General features: G+C 40.0%; 3 protein-coding genes across 7 annotated transcripts in view; 1 reads left to right on the top strand and 2 right to left on the bottom strand.

The window, feature by feature from the left end:
• The window catches only part of col11a2 (collagen, type XI, alpha 2), a 42,075-nt gene extending 39,392 nt beyond the window's left edge, over positions 1-2,683 (top strand). For all 4 annotated transcript variants that reach the window (XM_055055214.1, XM_055055213.1, XM_055055212.1 and 1 more), the window contains one exon: positions 422-2,683. In XM_055055214.1, the coding sequence (XP_054911189.1) occupies positions 422-568 (147 nt within the window). In that variant the 3' untranslated portion in view covers positions 569-2,683. The remainder of the gene's footprint in view (positions 1-421) is intronic.
• A 1,094-nt stretch (positions 2,684-3,777) lies between these two features.
• On the bottom strand, positions 3,778-7,153 carry hsd17b8 (hydroxysteroid (17-beta) dehydrogenase 8). The gene is made up of 9 exons (XM_055055251.1): positions 7,087-7,153; positions 6,029-6,231; positions 5,320-5,436; positions 5,010-5,105; positions 4,821-4,906; positions 4,659-4,743; positions 4,284-4,326; positions 4,069-4,143; positions 3,778-3,976 (listed from the first exon to the last, which is right to left on the bottom strand). Exons 1-9 carry the CDS (start codon positions 7,130-7,132, stop codon positions 3,957-3,959), a joined length of 771 nt encoding a protein of 256 aa, XP_054911226.1. The 5' UTR covers positions 7,133-7,153; the 3' UTR covers positions 3,778-3,956.
• Positions 7,154-7,924: 771 nt separating this feature from the next.
• Positions 7,925-18,620, bottom strand: brd2a (bromodomain containing 2a). Of its 2 annotated transcripts, none has more exons than XM_055055215.1 (12): positions 16,732-18,620; positions 14,223-14,556; positions 13,946-14,083; positions 13,011-13,161; positions 12,729-12,922; positions 11,913-12,425; positions 11,716-11,844; positions 11,029-11,223; positions 10,410-10,669; positions 10,008-10,327; positions 9,628-9,756; positions 7,925-9,450 (listed from the first exon to the last, which is right to left on the bottom strand). In XM_055055215.1, the coding sequence occupies exons 1-12, from the start codon at positions 16,761-16,763 to the stop codon at positions 9,323-9,325; spliced, it is 2,523 nt and encodes an 840-aa protein (XP_054911190.1). In that variant the 5' UTR covers positions 16,764-18,620; the 3' UTR covers positions 7,925-9,322. The 2 variants fall into 2 exon arrangements, with proteins under 2 accessions (XP_054911190.1, XP_054911191.1); XM_055055216.1 differs by having other exon boundaries at positions 14,223-14,526.
• Positions 18,621-18,822: the final 202 nt, after the last annotated feature.

Here is an 18,822-nt window from a genome sequence, read left to right as displayed (position 1 = left end):
GTCCAGTTATAAATCAGTTAATCCAAAATCAATGGCCAGATCAGATCGATGTCAAGTCCAGCAGAAATCTGTTTTAGCTGCAGATTCATCCTTTGCTACAAAATATCAAATGTTCACTAAAAGAATGCTTTTATTGCCTATTAGGCAATAAAATGTCCTTTTCTAAAAAATTTACTTATTTGTCTATTTGCATTTTTAAAGTAATCTTAATATTGGATAAAGTAAGATGAAGTATTTAAATGCAAGATTTGCACAATATTTTTATGTGAATAAAATAATCAATCACTAAAATAATCGTTAGTTGAAGACAACATTTTCCTTTATCCTCCCTATGTGGATCAGCTCAGATATGCAATATTAACAAGTTAAACTCATCGAGGCTGATGAATGTCTCTAACGTTGGACTTGCTCTGTCCTGCAGTATCGTAAAGGCTTCGACAGGACAGTCCTGGAGATCAACACGCCGCAGCTGGAGCAGCTCCCTCTGCTGGACATCAAGGTGACAGACTTTGGGGAGAGCAACCAGCAGTTTGGCTTTGAAGTGGGACCTGTCTGTTTCCAGGGCTAAACACACAAACACACACCATGCAGAACACACACCAACACACACACACACGCACTTAAACATGCACACGTGATCAACACACATGCCCAGTAATTTGTAAATTAACTTGTAAATGACATTAAATACATAAAACCCACACAGAAACACAAACTCACTCTCACTTATGCGCCTCGGGAAACATTTCCCCAGCAGCTAACGGACTTAAAAACACAAGAGAAGTGAAATAAAACTTGTGAAGAGGAGAACGACGACTGGGAGCGTGACGGCATAGAAGGAGGAAAAAACCAGGAGGGAACATTCCTTGGAATAAAACATTATTTTGACGAGCAACAGGAAGGGTCCCGGCCTGATGCGGAAGATGGAGCCGGCGGCACGAGGCCTGCAGCTCCCTGGTCTCCAGTCCCACCTCACTCCTCCCACTCCCACTTCCTCCACCCAGATCTCCTGCTCTACCTCCCCCACCTCTTTCTGAAAAGAGAGTCACATGCAAACTTCATTTCCAGGTTCATCCTGCAAAGCAACATGATTAACAAACACTTTGAAAAGAGTAGCAGCTGTCTTAAATAAAATGTTTTATTTACTTTGGTTCGCAGCTTTCCTGTTGTACAACAACTTGAATAAAAGTTATAGACATTTTTGAAGTGCCTTGTTTTACCTCATGAATAAAATCTGAATTCAGGCTGAAACAGTGGAAACAAAACTCAGATTTGAACCAGAAACAAACGTTGTTGCACATCTAAACTTCAGGTTATTTCTGCTGGGTGTGAACTCGTTTTGTTTCCTCATGTTAATCATGTTGCTTGCATGAAACCTCATCCTGTTTCACATCAGGAGGAACCAAAGAGTTGATGTCACCAGATCAAAACAGGGGCCTCACCACATGACCTCTGCAGGGTCTTTATTATCTTCATCCTGAGCTTCTATAAAGTGAACTTTCCGCTCCGTAAAACATCATCGACACCCTGAGGTTTTACCTTTCATTGCCTGACATGATTCCCTGCTCAAATGATTATTAAAATCTGTCTTAAGGTGCTTTTAAACTCAGCATTTTTGTTCGTTGGATAAACTTGCAGACATGAAAGAAGAGCTGATGCCTCCATCAGTGAAGTTAAAGCCATTTTTATAAGCTGTGCTGAACATGAATGAAAGAAAACAATCCAAAATGGCCTCAACATACATGTGCAGTGACTGTCTGTATGTAAACGCTCCCTTTTCATTTGTAGGAAAGATTTACTGAATTAAACTGTGTGACAAGGTGCTAATTATACAAAACTCCATTTTTTTAGTCTCTTTTCTATTTCATAAAGCGTTTTAGGAGGGAAATGTGCATTACAGTACATTTGTACAGAAATAGCAATATTTTATTGTATTTATTTAAAACAGGGTGCTTTGAGAATAAAATAAGAACTATTATTTCAGACAGATGTGTGTTTCAGTTCTATTTATTTTAAAGCGGCTCAACTGAAGCGATTGATTTGCATGTTATAAACTCAGTCAGCCGGAGCCGCGATGCTTCTGTCCACACCCTGAACAAACTTCTGTTGTACAACCAAAGAATCTGTGGCCGCGACTTATTGTAATATCCCTTTTATAATGTTTTTATCAGCTGTACTGTGCCTTTAAATGTTGCTTCCACTATATTGATTAAATGGTGACTCTCCAGTTCTGTCACATTCCTGTTTCCTTGCTAGCAATAAAGTTTACAGAGTCCATTCCTGCAGCTCCTGCAATAAAAATAACACTAAAAAACGATCAATTTCTGCCTGAGACCACAGGGAGGAGAGGGAGGCGGTGATGGGACTGGATAAACATTTGTCAGCCAAGATGGAGTGAAAAGTGATTTCTAAAATTATGGGGTGATTTTTGACTGGAGTTCTGGTTTGGTTTGTTTATTTTTTTTGTTTTGTTTTTTTTTAAATATAGCAGTAAAGCGGGGAGGGACGACCAAAAGCTGAAACCAAAACAATCTGTCCTTCTCCTTTGAGAACGACCTCAAATATTTGTTATTGCTGTGTTGAAGACAAAAAAAAATACGGTGCTGAAAAGTTTTATTTTATAATGTCTGTAAGTAATTTTTTAAAAAGTTGGTTTGGTTAATATATAATCTTTTTAAAAGGAGATGTTTGAGTCTTTGTTTTTCTTTCAATTATTGCTTTTCGCCACAGCTACAATTAATGCAAATGACCACCAGGTGTCGCAGGTGGAATTTTAATAATTTCTTGATATTTTTCTTGCAGATAAATATTTTTCTAAGTTTTTGCCTGAACTTACAGAAGTTTCTAAAATGTTCTGTTGAAATTCAGAACTTAATATGGCAAAAAAAATAATAAATCCCCAGAAAACAATTTGTTCCAATTTCATCAGCTGAATCTATGAAAATTATCAAACATAATTCACTTATTTTCCTCCTTCAGCACCACTGTGCAGAATAATACCAGAACAAGAAGCACAAAGTGCAAAAACAAACAAACAAAAAACAGTTATATAAGACCAGCAGGAAACATGGAGACAAATTAAGAATAATTAAAAAGTTTACAAGTTTTCAGTAAATTTCTCCATCTGTTAGAAACTATTTTAAGTTTGAACTGGTTCATTTTCCATGGACCTAACTTTATATATTATTGATAAAATATATAGAGTAATGATTTAGCTTGAAAACATGAGTTTTCTAACTTTATTTATATTGATTGATTGATTTGATTTCACCAAGTTAAAGCTGCACATTACCTTTACTTCACTCTAACAGCACCACCTAGTGGTCATCCCGAGCTTCTGCTTTTCTGAGCTGTTCAAAGATTTAAAACAAATTAAAACGATTAAACAATATTACCTGAATTATTTAGCAACACATTAAGGAAACAAAATGAAACCATTAAAATCCTTTGATGTAATAAATAAATATCTTCTTATGTACAAAAATGACAAATTTGTGAATTTTGAAAGGAAAATGCATAAAAATGCTCATTTAAATCACTTTACTGACTGAAGAAGTAAAACTGCTTTGTAACCTTCGAGATTTTGTTTTTGTTCTAAATCCCTTTGTGTTTGAGTGAGAACAACAAACCGTTAGCTGATTGTGTTCAGAAGCAACATATTAAATCTTGAACATTTAATATGTTGGTCTTGTTTTTATGTTACATACAGATGTAAAGGTTGAATCCCAGCTCTGCCCAAAAATCAGAAATAAAAGAACAAAAAACATTTCCTGACTATCAGGTTTTAAATAAAATCTTTAATGGAGAAACGTTTCAATGTGTTTATTGATACAAAAGGTAGCTTCATAATTACAAATATTGTCCTATACAATCACATTTAAATAATCACTGCATTAATTAACTGTTTTAGGGAGGAGACATCTTCTCTTCAGGCTTCATTAACAGGTTGTTGTGTTTTAACCCATAAAAAGTCCACCTACAAAAGAAACACACATTTTACCTCCCATCTGTTCAAAGTGAGATATTTTAATTAATTTTAAATCCTGCAGAGAAGTGAACCACGCCCACCTGTAACCTCGACGCTGGTTCCTGTGATGTAGCGAGAATCATCTGAAGCCAGAAAGGCACAAACATCGGCGACTTCTGGAGGACAAAACAGATTCTGCCTCAAAGCTTCATCCAAAACCGTCACATTTTACATGTCAGTGGTTAAAACTTGCAGGAAGAAAACAAACAAAATAAATCTGGTGACTAAAGATATGCAGTGAAGCATCTGAACCAACCTGCAGGTTCACCCATCCTACCGAGAGGCACCAGGGACTTCATCTGAAACACAAACATTTATTCCATTTTATGGAAGTAGAGCAGTTTCTCAACTTTAAAGAAAAAATGAATGAAATATGAAAAACTGAAACCTGGAAACAATCTATTGGAGTCAACGAGACACAAGTTTTTAGTAAATATATTAATAACGGGGCTGGAGATGTGAAATTCATCATATTAGAAGTCAGTATTCAGCTAATACTTATTCAAAAAAATCAACACAGAGAATAAATGTATGTGCAGTAATGTGTAATATGTAATAGCAGGATTGTAATTCAGTCATATCATCTGAAACTCATATCTTGTGTTTCAGAACCGTCTGTAAGAGTCTTTACCTTGACTAGGACCTTTTCTGGTACTTCGTCTGTCATGGGAGTCGTTATGAAACCTGGCAACACGCAGTTACAACGAATCCCAAACCTGGAGGAGATAAAAAACATCTCAGTGTTTTTATCTCTGGTTGTTCCTGCAGCAGCAGCAGCAGCAGCTCCTCTGACCTGCTCAGCTCTTTAGCAGCCGTCCTGGTTAAACCTTCCACTCCGGCTTTAGATGCAGCGTAGTTCGCCTGGCCCAGGTTTCCCACCTGCAAACATCAGAAACTCACATTTTAAATCAGAGCTCAGATTTTTATGTCTTTTTTAGATGCTTAAAAGAGATGAGACTAAAAACAGAAGGTGGTGTCTGACTTTTCCTACGATGCTGCCCAGAGTAATGATGGATCCTTTAGCAGCTCCACAGCCAACCAGAGCCTGAGCCACAGCCTGGATCACCAGGAACGAACCCTGGAGAGGAAACGACACAAATCTGTTTAATCTGATCAATCATTCAATATATATTCAATAACCTGACATAAACTGACTGATGTTTTTGTAGCAGTTTTGAAATAAATGATACATATTTATTGTTCATTTTGTGTAAACATCTGAGGAAACTTTACTTTATCCTTATTTTATCATATTGTTAAAATCACCCAAAGACGTTTTTTATGTGTTTTACCTTCAGGTTGACCTGGATGACTCTGTCAAACTTCTCCTCCTCCAGGCTGAGCAGGAAGTCGTCCTGAGTGATGCCTGCAGAGTTCACACACACTGAGGGAGGCTGGAAGTAACGAGTCTGCAGAAAGAAAGATTTAAATTTTAAATTTAAAAAAAGGAGATGAAAATGTACAAAACTCCCTGCAGGAACCACGGACCAGCATTATGAAGCAGGATCAACATAACCAGGTTTTCTTTGAGAGATCTGTCTTAATTAACCCCGACTATTTAGACTCATACATGAATGAATCTACAAAACTCACAACTTTCTATCAATCTGGAAATGAAAAAACATCTATAGGTCGATGTCATTAAGTTTTATAATAATTTGTTCTTGACTTTCTTCAGATGGAGTTCAGTTCTTTAAACCCACTTCATGATGTCAAACAGGCTCTACATGAGTGACTTCTTGATTCTATACATATGACGTTTGTTATTTAATAATTTTGTAAAGAGAGCAATTACTTCTGCATATAGGAGCAGGTTGGTTTGTTTAGCTTTGTGAAAACTGCTTTATTTTGCTCAAGTCTAGCATGGAAATTTTAATACACTGAAACTTTTACGTGTAACGAAAAAAGTAAAACAGAAGAAACTATCTTGATAATACAGAAAATCTCAAACTTTGTCACTAATCGTGCTCTATAGAGCAGAGCTCCGTCTGATCCTCACACCTGGATTCTCGTCAGCAGATTCTTCACGCTCTCCTTTGACGACACGTCCACTGCAGCCGCCATGTGACTCTGACCTTTGAGGTCACTCTGCAGGCGTCCCACCGTCTCATTGGCTGAATCCTCGCTGATGTCAGCGACCACCACTGAGGCGCCTTCAGAGGCCAGGCGCTGAGACACGGCGCGGCCGATCCCGCTGCCTCCACCTGGGAACGGAGGAGACGAAGGTCAGGGAGGAACCTGAGCAGGACAGACGGATGAAAACCAGAACGGAGGAGCTGAGAGACACGAGGGACTTCAGAGAGGAGCAGATTTAGTTATTATTCTGCTCTCAGTGTCACATCAATACTAATTTTAGGGTCAATCTGCACAATCCCCTTATTTGGACTCAACACAAACAGAAAATTATAATAATGCTATTTAATGTGCATCAATTATATTCACTTCACATAGTGCTTTTTTATATTTAATTCTGTTTGGAGCATGTTTTTTAATCCACTCAATTTTTAGAAATTCAATTAAGATTTTTTTTAGATACACATTAAACATTCTGATCCAGATCATATTCTGGATATAAATCCACATTCAACAACTTTTTTTTATGAATCATTTTTGACTGAATTTTTCTGCAAACTGGAACAAGAAAAGTTAAAACAAAAGGACAAAATGATGCCTAATTTAGTTCAGAGCTGATTACGTCACCGATTGAGTTATTTGTACTCCAGCTAAAAACGAGCGACCATTGCATAAAATAGCACTAAATGTCCAACTTGATGAGTTTTTTTAATGTATGTTCAAATCTCTAAATTGTAATCATTCCTATATTTTGTACTGTAAAATAAAATTCAATTTAATCTGAAATCACATCTATTGAGTTTTTAGTCGCTACAAAATGTTTTTAATGCTCCAAACTTTCACCGACTTCGGATTTCGCGTTTGGCTTCAGCAAATTCTAAGATATAGAAATATGCGCAATATTTTTATTTAAGAAATTACATAAAACAACACGGAATATGCTTTAGTATTTAATATAGCAGCGGAATATCTAAATGTAGACTAACCAATGACCAGAGTCAACCTTGATATGAGCCTCATGGGGGCCGCCATGATGGTTTTCTGTTGTTGTAGTTTTTGGTTTGACCGGGAGAGGGCGACAAAAACCCGTCGGAGGTTGTGACTTTCATTCTATTTTTATTTGGTCATATTTTTGTCCTACAATTCCTCTATGTGACCACAAGAGGGCGGTGAACTTTTAATTTTTCTGGAAAGTTTTACATTTCATCTGTACATTTTAAAAATCCAACAAAATGTTCTATTTTTAATATAAATATTAAATCTTAAATATAAAAAGCAACATATTAGAAGAACCAAAAAGAGTTTTTTAAACAAAGTATAAATATAAACCAGCTTAGAAACAGTTTAAAATAAGTTTAAATGCCTTCGAAAATATATTGTATAGGATGGGCGTCTCAAAGACCAAAAATGCTATTGCAAATATTAAATATATATAAACAATTGTACATTTAAGGACTAGAGGTTTTGGTGTCATTCAATGTCGGAAAAAGTTGAGATTATATGAAAAGACTTAAATGTTTGTAGGTTTTGAGAATAAGAGAACATGAAATCATAAGATCTCAAGTCTGTTCAAAATAAAATAACTATTTTTGTCTGTTGTTAATCTTTGTCCTTACAACTGAAAACATCCACAAATCTGCCAAATAATGTGAATCAGGACAAAATTACGTTTTGTATTGTATCCACTAGATGGCGTCAACTACTTACTTAGTTTTTCATTTACAAAATTCAGGTTTTTTAAGACAAACGTAATGAATCTTTGAATTAAGTACTAAGATCAAATGAAATCTGAAGTAGGAAGAAGAGAAAGATTGATCCAAACAGTGAAAGGATGATGCATTTATTTATGTACAGATGTTCAGACAAAACAAGCAGAGGCATTAAGATTTCTGACAAACTTCAGAGCAAGACTGACATGTAGAGTTTTAAATCTCACAACTGGAGCAAATAAAAAAATCAGACCATAAAGGAAAACCACTCCAAGGTTTTGATTCTGTAAAATATGCACACCTTTATTATTCTGAGTGTGGATATTTCAGAAGACTAAACCCTTTCAATAATATCCATATTTCTTCTAAATAACTTAAAACACTATTTCAATCTGAAACCAAACAGAAAACCAAAATGCAACACATTATAAAAAGCTCTGTGGAATTGTCAGCTTAAACAATGCATCTTTACATTAATACCTCCTGCTTCCAGTAACTGATTTTGTTTTTCCACACAAAGTAAACAAGGTCAAAGGTCGAGCTGCAAGACAAAAGAGATTTCAGATTCTACTGACAACAAACTTGTTAGAGCTCAGATTGAATCTGTCCTTGTAACTGAAGTGAAGAAATGAAAAGAATCCAGAAGTTATTTGGGCACAGGTGAGTCGACAAGACACGTCCTCACAATTTATTAGCAGATTGGTCACAAAGAATAGAAACGCAACATGTTTACAGAGAACTTGTAATACATGGAGAAAAACAAACAGCCGACATGGGAACAGAAATATTGAAACTATGACACGTTTAGTTTTCTGTACAGCGACCGGCTGACGGGCCGTCGGCTCCTCTGTTGCATGCAGTCTGTTTTCTACTGAACCAAGGTGCTTCTGCGTGCAGAGCGAGTGCAGCGTCTGCTTCTAAACTATGAGGAACTTCACAAGGATGCACTTGTGGTGCCAGATTTCTCACACACACACACATGCAAACACACACACACCATACATTCATACAAAAACTTAACTCCCCTCTTATCACTCAAAAAAAAAATCTAAACAGCTTTCCCAGAATGAGGGAATAAATAAGCTCCATAAAAGGCTTCTTTATAAAAGAAAAATAGGTATTTATACATCTGTACATGTCGCCTATACAGCATAAAGACATGGAGCATGGTGAGAAGGGAAAAAAAATCCAGAAAATGCAGACATTCTGGCTGTAGCACCCTTATCCCTCCAACATATGCATCAATCTTTATCAGCAGGAGATGGAGATTCCTGTCGCTCCGCCCGGAACCAGCAGGCGCTCCAGTCGCTCTCCTCCGCTCACATTCATCTGCCAGGAAGTGTTCAGGGCCGCCGGACGGAGCCGAGCGCAGCGAGAGCCCGTCTCTGTCCGGACCCGGTGGGCCGGCCTCGACCCGTCCTCCGTTACATTTCAGTCCGCTCGGAGGGGAGGAGCACACCAGGGCGCCGCCACCGGACCCTTTTTGTTTGGAAACGGTCTGAGCGACTCGGACTCAACTGGAATCTGACTCGCTTGTGTCGGAGGATGACGAAGAGGAGGAGGAGGAAGAGGAGCCTGAGGAGGAGCTGCTGGCGCTGAGGCGAGACGGCTGAGCGTGAACGTCTGACGCAGGTTTATCATCTGGAGAGAAAAAGATCACATCAAAAGTTTCATTTATGTCATTCAACTGCAACCAGTGGCTGCATTTAATCATAGAAACAATATTTATGATCTGTTTTATTTATAGTCAATAAGTGAAAAGTATCAAGACAACAATAAAACAAAACTCATTAAATGAGTCACTATAGTTTAACTTACTTTTGGTCTTTGACGGTTTCTTCCCGGAGTTGAGCTGACCGCTGACGTCCATCAGTCGTCTCTCCAGCTCCATCTGCTTCTCCATGGCCAGCTCCTCCCGCGTCTTTCCAGCGCTGTTCTTTTTACTCGCTGCACAAAGACCAGAAATATTAGAAACATTGCGGCTGAAACCATTAATCAACTAATTCAGTAATTAATTAATCGTTTGCTGGAGTATATAAATTCTAAAAAAAGGCTTTTTGTTGAACAAACATATTCAGAGCCACAAAATGTACAAAAACTGTATTTAAGATTAAAAAATCTTTTGCCTTTAAATGTGTTCTAAGAAATTCAAATGTTTAGAATTGTCATCCAGATCAAACGTCCGTGTCTCCGCTCACCGTACGGCTTGCGCGGTTTCTTCCTCAGACACGTCATGACGTATCGCTCCAGCTCTCTGAGCGTCGACGGCTTCAGCGTCTCGAAGTCGATCTCGATCTCCTCGGGGTTGGTGTCCCTCAGCGACGGCTCTCTGGACTGGATGATGTAAACGACGCGGCCCAGCTTCTCGCCCGGCAGCTTGTTGATGTCCAGGCTCAGCTGGCGCTTCTCGTCGTACGACATGGGAACCGTGTCCTCCTCTTCATCGGAGTCAAAATGGCTGACCAGAGGGTCGTGCATCGGCTGGGACACGCTGAACATCATGTTGGTCTTTTTGGATCTGATGGAGCAGAGAGTCAGATGGAGGTTTGTAACAATGCAGCATTCAGTTTAAACTCTGCCCACCAGGTGGCAGTACTCACTTGCTCTTGTTGTTTTTCTTGCTCTGAGTCTTCTTCGCTGGTATGACGGGACAGCTGATGCTCTTGTTGCTCTTTGTCGTCTTTGAAGGCTTGGACATCTTGGGGGTTTTGGGCGGTTTCACAGAGACGATCTCCTCGTCCATCCTCCGATGTTTCTCTACTTTCTTCTTCTTTTTCTTGTCCTTCTTTTCCTTCTTCTTCTTGGGTTTGACGATGGGACCCTGAGAGAGCGCGGTGAGCTGCTCATGTACAGCCTTCAGCTGGAAAACAAAATAATTCAACATCAGGGACAGATTTTAATGAACCAGTGAAAGACTTGAAATTGAAAAACAACTTTAGTCACATGGAACATTAGATAAGAACATTTAAAAACATGCCAGTATCAGAATCAAGGTCTCAGCCTTGGAGTTTTTTACCAGAGCGAGAAAAGCAGAAATATTCACTAAAACTAACAGAATAAATGCTGCTGGTATCTCACTCTAAATTACATAAACACAGTACATTCAAATTCATGTTTAACTAAATAAACTTTTAGATTTGTATGGAAACAACCCATCCTTCTCCTTCATAGGCTGTTATGGTTCTATAGACGTGCAGAACCTTCTGGACCGGAACCAACCTGCTCCTGCAGCTCAGCCAGCCGGTTGGCCCGTTCCTCCTCGGAGTCGGAGCTCAGGCTGCTGTCGCTCTCCTCGCTGTCGCTGCTGAACTCGCTCTCAGAGGAGGAGGAGGACGAGGAAGAGGAGGAAGACGAGGATGTGGGAGGTGCTGGAGGCTCGTCGGGCATCTTAGCGAAGCAGAACTCAAACACGTCCTAAAAGACGGAATAAAAACCCGTCAGTCAGTCAGTCGATATATTAAGAAACAGACATTTCAGCTGCTGGCTCAGTTAGAGGGAAGTTTTGCCTTTTCAAACCAAATTTAGATCATTTTCTTTATTAACTGACCTTTAATTGAAATGCATCGTTACATCATCGCTATTCTGAAACTATTTTTTTTTCTATTTGCTTTTTTGTTTCACAAATTTGTTTTGTACATTATTTGGCAAAGAAAAAATGCATTTTGTACATAAATTGTAAAACATTGTACTAATAAATAAATCCATTGGGTTTCAGTAAGTGTAACTGTATAAATGTTGGGTTTTGCATCAACTTCTATTAATGACTAGCTGGTCTCTTCTGTAGAAGAAAAATCAAATCGATACGTTTCACAACGTGTTATTGTGCATCAGCTCTTTCTTTACTGCTGCAAAGTATCATAAACTTCATTTATTCATATCTAATGCAAACAGACTGAGAAGAATCACCTGGAGTTTCCTGGCCATGGCGACCACGTCGTGATCTGGAGGGTTGTACTTGTAGCAGTTGGAGAACATGAGTCGGACGTCGGCGGAGAACAGCTGGGCGTCTCTGTACTCTCTGCTGTCCATCTTCCTCTGCAGAAACAAACGGGTTCAGATCCACTTCCTGTCTGACAGAAACAGTCGCATGCTGACTGCTGTACCTTAATGGTGCTCAGGTCCATGGGCTGCTTGATGATGTCGTGGTAGTCATGGAGCCCCAGCGACATGGCGTCGACGGGCTTGTAGAAGGGCCAGGCGTACGCGGCGTGCTTCTTGGACAGCAGCTCCTTCAGGACGTTGCTGCAGTAGCGCAGCTGCGGCGTCAGCTTGCTGCGGCGCACCGGCGTCGGCAAGATGGAATCCGGTAAGTCCTTCTTGGGAGGCTTGATGGGCCGGCCGCTCACGCCTCTCCTGCTCGCCGCCGTTCCTTTGTTCCCCATCATCATTCCTCCATGAGCCATGTCCATGCTCATCACCATGCCCTGGCCCAGACCCAGGCCCGGGGTCAGGCCCAGAGCGCCGCTGTGCTCCATGCCCAGAGAGGTGAGGGTCAGCGGCGAGTCCAGGCCGCCGCCCATCCCCAGGCCGATCCCGCTGACGCCCATGGTGCTCATGATGGGCATGGCCATCGTGGTGGGAGTGGTGGTGTCTGCTTTCCTCTTCACACCTTTTTTCTGTGGCAGACAGTTTGGGTCAGAACTCCGCCCCCAAGCTTTGTGACGTAAACACACAGTAGCTGCGTTTCCATTAACCACAAAAATTAATCTGCTCCATGTAAACACACCAACTTCAAAAAAACTATTTGCACTAGAATGAGGTGATATTTTTAACCCAATCAAAACACTTTTCCTATTACAAGAGAGCTGGATGTAACTGCTGGCAAAAAGGACGAAGAATACCAATACATAAGTGGAATGTAGACGAATATTTGCAAACATCTGTGATGGAAACGCAGCTAAAGATGCAGCTAGAGTTACCTTTGCAGTGGGCTGTGTGGGGGGCATGCTGATGATGGAGGGGATGCTGTGCTCAGAGGGGAAGCTGATGCTCTTGGATAAGATGGTCTGAGGGGGGGTGGACAGGATGGAGTCAGGCGTTTCTGGAGTGGGAGGAGAGTAGGCGGACTGGGAGACGGCTGGAACTTGATGGGCTGTCGTCACTCCTCCTGGAACTGGAAGATAACAGGAAGTTATTAACCTTCATTGAGACCCTCAGATTCATAAAGCCCGAATGTTTTAAACTGCTGTTTCCATCCTCACCTAGATTGTTTCTGGCTTTTTTGGATGATTTTGCAGATTTGCTGCGTGGAGGTGGAGGGGCCAGTTCGATCTCATCTTGGGGCATCTGGGCCACTTTCTGCAGGAAGGCTTTCTCCAGAGACTGAGCCATCAGCACAATGTCATCTGTCGGCTGGAAAAAAGACGGAAAAATTAATTAATTCAATTAAAATACTTTATTGATCCCTAAAAACTGAAATTGCAGTTGACACAGTTTGAAAATAAATTCATAATAGAGAAAATTGGTATATAGTGAGCATTTATCTGCATTAGTCTTATTTTATATTTGTTTTATTATTCAAAGTACTTCATGTAAAGCATATTAATTTTAAGTTCACTCCAGACACAGTTGGTGTGATTAATAGGTCTTCCCTCATTTTAATCTAAGGTTAATAAATTTGTGCTATTATGTATACTTTAGAAATTCAGATCTTGTTACCATGCAAACAAACTCAGCCTGTTAAATGTGACATGTATCCAATCAAAAAACAGGGTGACAGACAGATGAAGGGAAATCCAATCCAATCCAAAACACAAAAAGACTCTTTGTATTGTTTCGTTTCTGTTAAACCTTGACCACAAAATTTTACCATTGCTTCTTCTTTGTCAGCCATAAATACTGAATTCACATTTAATCTCAAGAAGTTTCACAAGATTATATCTAAATGTTGGTGAGTAAAAATCAGATTATGTGCAACAACACCATGCAATGTTCAACCAAACCTATTATACCTATGCAATGTTCAACCAAACCTATTATACCTAAGATCTTTCAATCATCATGTGTGTGGTCTCGGGTTTTGAAAAATCGGCTCACAATTTTAAAATCAAGTAATTTTTAATCTGTGCAAATTTCTGCTACACATTCTTTCAGATCCATTCTTTAAAACACGAGTCATCCCATCAGACGTTCTTACCTTGTTGTAAATGTAGCAGTTGGTAAACATGGTGTTGAAGTCCTGCATGCACTCACTGGCACTGCGGTAGTAATTGTTCTCCAATCTCTTCTTGATGCTGCCCATGTCCATCGGATTCTTTATGATCTTATGATAATCCTGGGAGTGAAAGACATGCTTTTAATCAAACCTGTCATCTTTCAAACTATATATACATATTTATACACCAGTGAAACCACTCTTAGAGGATTTACTTAAACTACACATACTGTAAGTAAGGGTCCCAGGTGTTACTTACAGGCAGGCCGAGCTTGACTGCATCCACCGGTTCATGAAAAGGCCAGGCGAAGTGATGCCTCCACAGGGATTTGAGGACGACTTTCTGCAGGAACTGGAGTTGGTTCGTCATCCTCCCCTGCCTGCTGGGGTCTTTCACTGTGGGCTGTGGGGGTCCCAAAGGGGTCAGATGACTGATGGGGGGCATCCCAGGACTCTCAAAGCCTTCGTAGAGCTGTGAGGGCTTCCGGATGCGTTTTCCAGCTGCACCGGTGCTCTGATCCATTGTCACTCCAGGAAAACCAGGGTCAACCCCAGAATGAGTGCTGCAAAGAGGAAGCAAGAGCCGGTGAACTCTATGGAGGATGAAATTAAGAAAAAAGTAGAAACTTAAAACCAACCTTTAATCAAATTCTGCAATATTCAGACATTAAACCATACTTTTGAATTGGTCAACATTACAGTATTTTCCCTTATAGTCTTATACTTCATGCTATTATGTAAAAGTTCTGGTTACTCCCTTCCATAGCACCACCTACTTCACAGAACACCAAGTCTCCTGTCATGAAGAAGCCATCCATTATTCTGACAGGGAGCATGCAAGCGTTAAATCAGGCAACCGGCACCATGAGAACAGCCATGACTACCACTTCCTCATCTGCACACTTCCCTGTCAATAACACTTAACTCCACCCACTCACTGCTGTGTGGAGAAAAAAACAAAACCTCAGAACAGGGTGGGTGGGGTTATCGCCATGCTGCAGCAGTTGGTGTTCCACAATAAGATTTCACAGCAACACATGCAAACAATACATTTCCAATGTTTCATGAATTCCTTTTATTGTCCTGTTTAGTTATGGTTTTTTTCCAGAGGACAATTCTAAAAAAAAAAAAAAAAAAGAAAAAAATGCAGCGTCATCCCGATACCGGCTCCTAATAACTTTAAGATGAAACCCTACTTGGTTGTTTAGAGGCACTGACCTAAAATAGAAAACATCCTCACAGAATGCAAGGTAACCTGACCTCACTTGCAGAATCATTTGATATATTCAGATTAAAATTGAAAATAAAAGCCGACCTCTCCGAAGAATTGACTGTCAAAATAAAGGCAAGAAAAGATTAACGAAGTCATAAATTCTGCCTGTTTTAATCTCAGCCTTGATGCTTTTGCATGATCCATATTTTCTGATGTCATTCTGTCTTTTCTGATGAAGGTAAATGGCATTGCACTGCTTTGCATTTTACTCCTGAATGTACCTGGCCTCTTGTGCAGTCAATGCTCCATCAAATCGGGGGTCATTATTTGGAAAACATTGAACCTGACCCGTACTTGGCTAGGGATATAACCTTATAGAAGACACTAATCAACTTTTTCTTCACAAGGAGTTTGTTTACGAGGACTGCAAGCAAAACCAAGACATAAGACACATGAGGGAATTTCATTTCAGCTTGTCTCTCAGACATAACTTTTTTAAAAAAGAAAAAAGCAACAAAAACATATAGTTATCCATTTGGAGTAATATAAAAATCTCAAATAAACCTCTGGAAACTCATTTGACAGTTAGTGTACTTTATTTAAAAAAAGGCAAATTAATGAATCATTTACACAAGAGCAACATTACTGAAAAAAAATGTATTGGAAAACTGTATTAAAAATGTGCTGTTAAAACAGTTCAAAGTGAACTAAAAATAAAAATGAAACCATTACAGAAAGAAAATGACAAGTTTAAATAAACTAATTATGGCGCCACCTGCTGATCTGAGTGACACTGAGCTCTGTAACCTGGCAACGGACAGAAACACAAACCACCCCAGGACACAAACCCAGGACTTATTTCGATCATTCCTTTGAATAATCTAAATGATCTGTTATAGTGAAAGTTTGAATAAGTTACATAGTTAGCAGATTATCGGCCGCACCGCCGCATACCCCGGCACTGTCCATCACAACAATCTGACCACATGGCTACCACAACAAGCCGGCGAAGCCCTACAGATTGTTCGGATGTTGCAGCGCTGCATTACGGCAGTGAAACTCCGTTTAACCACGGAATAACCAGCCGATATTTGTAAGATACGTACAAACAAAAACAAACAAACAAAAACACGCACTCAGCAGCGGTCTTGCCATCAACATACTAATTTTGGTTACACATTTCGCTCTTCTATTATAACCATATTTGACCGAGCCCGTCTAAATAAAACACGAGTTTAGTCCGTGAAGCTGCTAATGCTAGCTATGCTAACAACAACTGCTGAGATGCGGGAGCGAGCAGCCAACGGCTGCGAAGACCCGAAGATGGCGCCGGCGAAGTTGTATATATTCCAGTATATTTTTTTAATATTTATAAATAATTGTTTCAAAGGTATAAATTAAATCATTCCGGTGCTTTGTCCAGTGTCCATCTCTCACCTTTTAGCGTTTAACAATACACACGGGGAGCCAGTAAAGATATATAAAAAAAGGGGGGAAAATCTGTTAAAATAATCCTTTCCATGGTAAGGTGAGAGTCAGTTCTACCGATAGATACCTGTCAAAGGGCGGGTTAACAGCCATATCCATCAGGATGGATCCGGATTCTGTTTTGGGAAACACTCAAAAGCAGGATCCGTCTCGGCTCGGCTCCTCAGTTTTCTTCGCTGCCCGCCACGACGAAATCCCTGTGAACCGCTTCGTTGAAATGGCGACGATTCGGACTACACCCGGACTTTTATAGACCAACCGTTCACCTCATTGGATAAACAGCTTCAGTGTTTCTCCGCCCACCGACTTCTTATTCGCTACTCACAATGTCTGTCAAAATTACCACACCCACAGGTTGTCGAAGATCCGCAAGCAACGTTTAGGACCAACCTATTCGCATGTTTCCCCTGTCCTTCAAGGATATTACCCAGCACCATTGGTCCAGCCCGCCCTGTCCTGCCGATGCGTCGACTGTGACTGGCTCATGAACGCAATCTTTCACGGAAAATGAGAGCAACAGGGCCTCCCTGTTCTTTAACATATTGTATTACGTCAACGTGTTCACAACGACGACAGGGATTGGTTAAAACGGCCGTAACGCGGGCTTGTAGTCTGAACACCAACTCTCCTATTGGTTCGCCGAAGCAGTCACGAGTACCGCCCGAAGAGAAACTCTCCCTCGTGAAATAATCAGTTTCTTCTAGAACATGTAGGCGGGCGCCATCTTTGAGCAGTGAAACACAAAGTATGTTATAATGATCCTAACTAGATAGACGCTTTGCTATGCAAAAAAAGATTACACAAAACATCTCCCTAGTGTTAGAAACACGAGATTAGTTTGTTTTCATTAAAAGCGAAAGTATCAGAGAAGGTTATTGAAAAAAAGCCATCAAACAAGGCCTCCATGTGGCTTACATAGATCAGAAGTAGTAAAATACTGAAGACAAATTAGCTCTTAAATTCAGATTCAGCTAGTTATCACACATCCCGTGGGAAAAACAACTCAAATTATCAAACTGAAATAAAATACCATCCTGACAAGGTCATAGCAGCAACAACCCACAGAATGACACAGCAGTTTTTCCAAACTGAGTCCAGCCCAAAGCAAAAACAACAACTAACCAAAACTAATACACTAAATCTATTAAATACGAGGGAATGTGTTGGTAGTAACAGAAAACGTAGAATCTAAACACAGGTTTACTGAGCCCAGCCATAGTAAGGCTGGTAAAAGCAGGAAAGGAAAGGAACTTTAAACTCTTAAGAAAACCAGGTCATTACCGCTGAAAAGATGCATTTTGATCTTGTAAGACTCATTAAATAAAAACCAATTCAAGGCACACAGGACGTTAGGTAACCATTCGCGCCCATCCCCCATACCAAGGTTACAGAGTCCCTACAATGTCACTCAAATAACCGACAGAAAGGTCCCTTACATTCATGCACTAATACACATTACTATTGTTACTTTCTCAGAGTTAAAAATAAAACTAAGTACTCCCGGAAGTGACAGTTATATATAAGAAAAAAAAATCAAAATGTCTATTTAAAGTCTCTGGATAAAGGCAAAAACAGATGTGGACAGATAAATCCTCAAAAAAGAGCGAAACCTTTCTTCCAATAATCTTCTTTGTCTTCCACTTGGATACTTTTTAACCAGCACATTTCCCCTCAAACATGTCCGCCTTCTTCCCCGGCTCCCCGGGCTGGTGGGGGAGGGGAGTCATGTGATGAAACGATTCCGATCTGGACACTTCATCAAACCTGAACACGTGGCATTTCATCAAAACCACTTTAAAACGCGTCCACACTCCGTCTGTTCTCCCACAGCATCGAGGCTACATCCATATCCCGGCGTTTTGATCGTATTTTTATCAGATTTAAAAGGTAAAATTGGCAAAACATCCAAACAATGAACGTACTTTTCCGTTGGACTTGACTCGCTCTGATTGGTCAGGTTTGATCACGTGACAAAGACAATTATTTGTGATTTCTGTATTTTGGGGTTTCGTTCTCTCCAAGTATAATATTCCATCCTTCCAATTTTCAAATGTATTTCTAGACAGTGTAGAAATGTCAGAAAAACAATCCCTGACAAATACTGCTGTTAAACATAATAGATTCTGCAAGATAATCCACTCGTCTTCTGCGCATGCGT

Source organism: Poeciliopsis prolifica, unplaced genomic scaffold (assembly GCF_027474105.1).
Source record: "Poeciliopsis prolifica strain line A6 unplaced genomic scaffold, Auburn_PproV2 SCAFFOLD041, whole genome shotgun sequence".
Lineage (NCBI taxonomy): Eukaryota > Metazoa > Chordata > Actinopteri > Cyprinodontiformes > Poeciliidae > Poeciliopsis > Poeciliopsis prolifica.
This window is presented reverse-complemented; position numbering and strand designations above follow the sequence as displayed.